The sequence below is a fragment of the Arachis ipaensis genome, chromosome B03 (assembly GCF_000816755.2).
Source record: "Arachis ipaensis cultivar K30076 chromosome B03, Araip1.1, whole genome shotgun sequence".
Lineage (NCBI taxonomy): Eukaryota > Viridiplantae > Streptophyta > Magnoliopsida > Fabales > Fabaceae > Arachis > Arachis ipaensis.
The window spans coordinates 120709104-120712462 of record NC_029787.2 but is presented as its reverse complement, the minus strand read 5'-3'; the positions used below and the strand labels follow the sequence as shown (position 1 = coordinate 120712462).

The window sequence follows — 3359 nt, the reverse complement described above, 5'->3', positions numbered from 1 at the left end:
TAAATTTATTATATTATTACAATTACAAGGCAGCAGACCTTGATCCCCATGATAAAACTAGATGCGTGACCATCTTCATGTTAGTGTTGCAAGTGTGAGGAGTGTCGAAATTAGTCCCACATCAAAGAAAGTAAGGAAGAGTGAGGAGTTTATAAGATGAGAGACTCATTAACTTGATACCTTAAGATTTTGACAAGTAGTGCCGTATAAACTACTATCTGTATCTTTTTTCTATGAGAATGGACATTAGATATAATATTTTTATTTATATCTTAGATATCAAATATGATTTTGTGTTTCTGTATTCTTATTTTAGTGTTTTATTCATATAAACAGATGCAGGCGTAAGGATGATGCTATAATTTATTTTAATACATGAATGATTCTTCTATTACCCAACCAAGCACCAAATGAAACTCATGCACAGCAAATTGGATGTAAAAGCTTGAAAAAAAATTAGAACATCACGATTCTTTTGCAGAACTATATTTTGCTATTGTGTTTAATACATTTTTTAAGAGTAAATAGTTATTTTAACCGTTGAAAAAATTAATGATTTTGATAAAATAATTCAAGATCATCGGAAAGGCAAAATATTCTCAAAAGATATAGTCTATTTGATAAAATATATCGGTCAATCATCAAGTTACTCCAAACTGTTAATTTTTTATGAAGCCAATAATTTAGTCTCAAGTGAAAATGGAGATGGGGATGGTGTTGAATATATTGTAGTAGAGTTAAATTTTAGTCATTTCTTTTTTTGAAAAAAAACAGCTAACAGTTAATTAACTGAATAAGTTAAGAGTTGACCGAAGATTATGATCATTTTGTTAAATAGAACATATATGGGATCATTATGTGTTATCTTCTTTGGAGGATAATTTTTTTTCAATGTTTTGAAGGCGAATATACACTTAATAAATAAGCTTAATGGGCCTCAAAATACATTTGATGTAGTTCCTACCACGTCCTTAAGAAAACCCCAGTATGCATTCATAAGCCCAGCGTGTTCCTCCTGTTGGGCCTTTGGGCATGAGGCTTTCAAAGTTCAAACATTCCTCTGCGATGTATTGTTAAGACCAAAACCAATAAGGTCCATATTATATGTTCTCCCATGCTAGTTGGTCCTGTCTATTCGACCTAATGACCTATTGTATTGAATTGGGAGATACTATCAAAAAAAAAAAAAAAGAGGAGCAAATTAAAAGACAAAATCACAAAACTATAACATTGTATAACTATATTCATCCATAGAAACGGAGGCGGTGGGCAAACATAGCATCATGTGCTTACATAGTAAAACTGCTAACCTATGCAAAATCAAAGCTTGAAGGCATTGCGTCCCCGGAAAACGTTTTCCTATGACACCAAACTTTACCACATCCATGACAAGTAAATTGATAATTGAAATCCCACGCATTGTCTCTCTTATTTCTGTATCTTTAATATTGCGCAAGCTTTTAGGTTCATAACTGTCATGCATGCTTTACAAGGCAATAAAACAAAAATCATACCTCCCCCAAATAACAAATCTCTCTCATAACTAACTAACTTTCGGCCCTGATGATCAAAGAAAACTAGAAACCCCCAAAACAAGTTAAAAGCAGATCCTTCAAGTTTTCAGTTTATGTTTCTTGCAAGTCTTCAATTGCTCCATGGGCAACTATATAGAGCAAATTAACACATGATTATTTTATGAACAATTAGTATGGATCATATTAATGATGATGAACAAAAGCTGCCACTCCTTGATCACAATAGAGAGGTTCCAGAAGCAGAGAGGAGCATGGTTCAAAGAGCCATAAGCCAAACATTTCAAAGCACGGCACATTTGGCGAATCTTCTTCCAACCGGCACTGTCCTATCCTTCCAACTCCTCTCTCCAATCTTCACAAACCAAGGAAACTGCGACTCTGTCAACAAATTCATGACTTACACACTATTATCCCTCTCTGCTTTCTCATGCTTCCTTCTAAGCTTCACTGATAGCTTCAGGGACAGTAAGGGGAATGTATGTCACGGTTTTGCCACATTTAAGGGACTGTGGGTTATTGATGGATCAACCACACTCCCACCCGAACTTGATGCAAAGTATAGGCTCAGGTTCATTGATTTTGTGCACGCTGTGATGTCAGTTCTGGTTTTCACCGCCATTGCGCTGTTCGATCAGAATGTGGTGAATTGCTTCTTCCCTTCGCCGTCGGATGAGGCGCAGCAGATGCTCACGGCGTTGCCGGTGGGAATTGGAGTGCTCTGCAGCACGCTCTTTGTTGCATTTCCTACACAGCGATATGGAATTGGATTCCCACTCTCAAAAACTTAACATCATTCAATTCAAAAACTCACGTGTATCTACCTAACTAACTATTAATGTACAAAAAGTTTCCGTGATGATTATTATTGTTAGTGGAATGGCATATTCTAAAGCTTCCATATTATATATATTCTGCAATCTGTTAAAATACACTTTTTCTTGATATTCACCATTATTTCAATACTGGGCAGATTAGTTAAATGACGTTTCTCTCTCTTTTTGTTCTTTTCTCTTAAAGCTTACTGCATACATCCATTTTCGAAATTCCTTTTAGCTTGAGTTTGAGAGATTTGATGTATCAAATGTTGGTTAGGTGATCCCTTATTTTCTTTTCTTTTTTTTTTTCAAAGTTTGAAATGAGATTCAAATAAGTAAATATGAAAAGAATACGTCATCTGATCTATAATTCGTTTGGCAGGTTTAATTGATTCTCATGTTGAGATCAATATTTCTAAAAGTTTAATTTACACTTTATATTGTTGAACACTTAATTCATATTTATATTTCTGTGAGATCAAATTATTTACTCTCAGGTTTTCTCTTAAACCTCTTGATGCAGCCTAAAAAGACATAGAAGCTGATAGTATCCCCAAAAAAATTCATTGGCAACAAAATTCATGCCGCCTAGACTTTTTTTTAATTTAATCACTAAAATTAATTATATTTATATAAATTATAAATATATATATAATTCAATTTATTTTTAATATATATTTTATTTTATTGGCTAATTTTAATGGCTATTTTTGGTTTACAATTATTTACTTACTTTGACATTTCTGATATCGCCATCCAACTTTTGACGTTTCTATTTTATCCAAAAAGGAAAAAAAATAAAACGAGAAAAAGATAATCCAAGATTTAGAATGTCAAGAAAAAAAAGTTTTTTATTCACTGTAACGCAGAAGCATCCAAATTATACTAAGATGTTACGAAATTTTATGATCAATCATCCACTACGTGTGGTCCATGTAACGCAATCGAACCACAAAGTTCCACCACTTGTATAAGAGTAACGATGCTGTGTGTCCACAACTCCACATGA

General features: G+C 33.4%; 1 protein-coding gene across 1 annotated transcript; it reads left to right on the top strand.

Moving 5' to 3' along the window:
* Positions 1514–2431, top strand: LOC107634677. Its single transcript, XM_016338103.2, has one exon. The coding sequence runs from the start codon at positions 1709–1711 to the stop codon at positions 2321–2323; it is 615 nt and encodes a 204-aa protein (XP_016193589.1). The 5' UTR covers positions 1514–1708; the 3' UTR covers positions 2324–2431.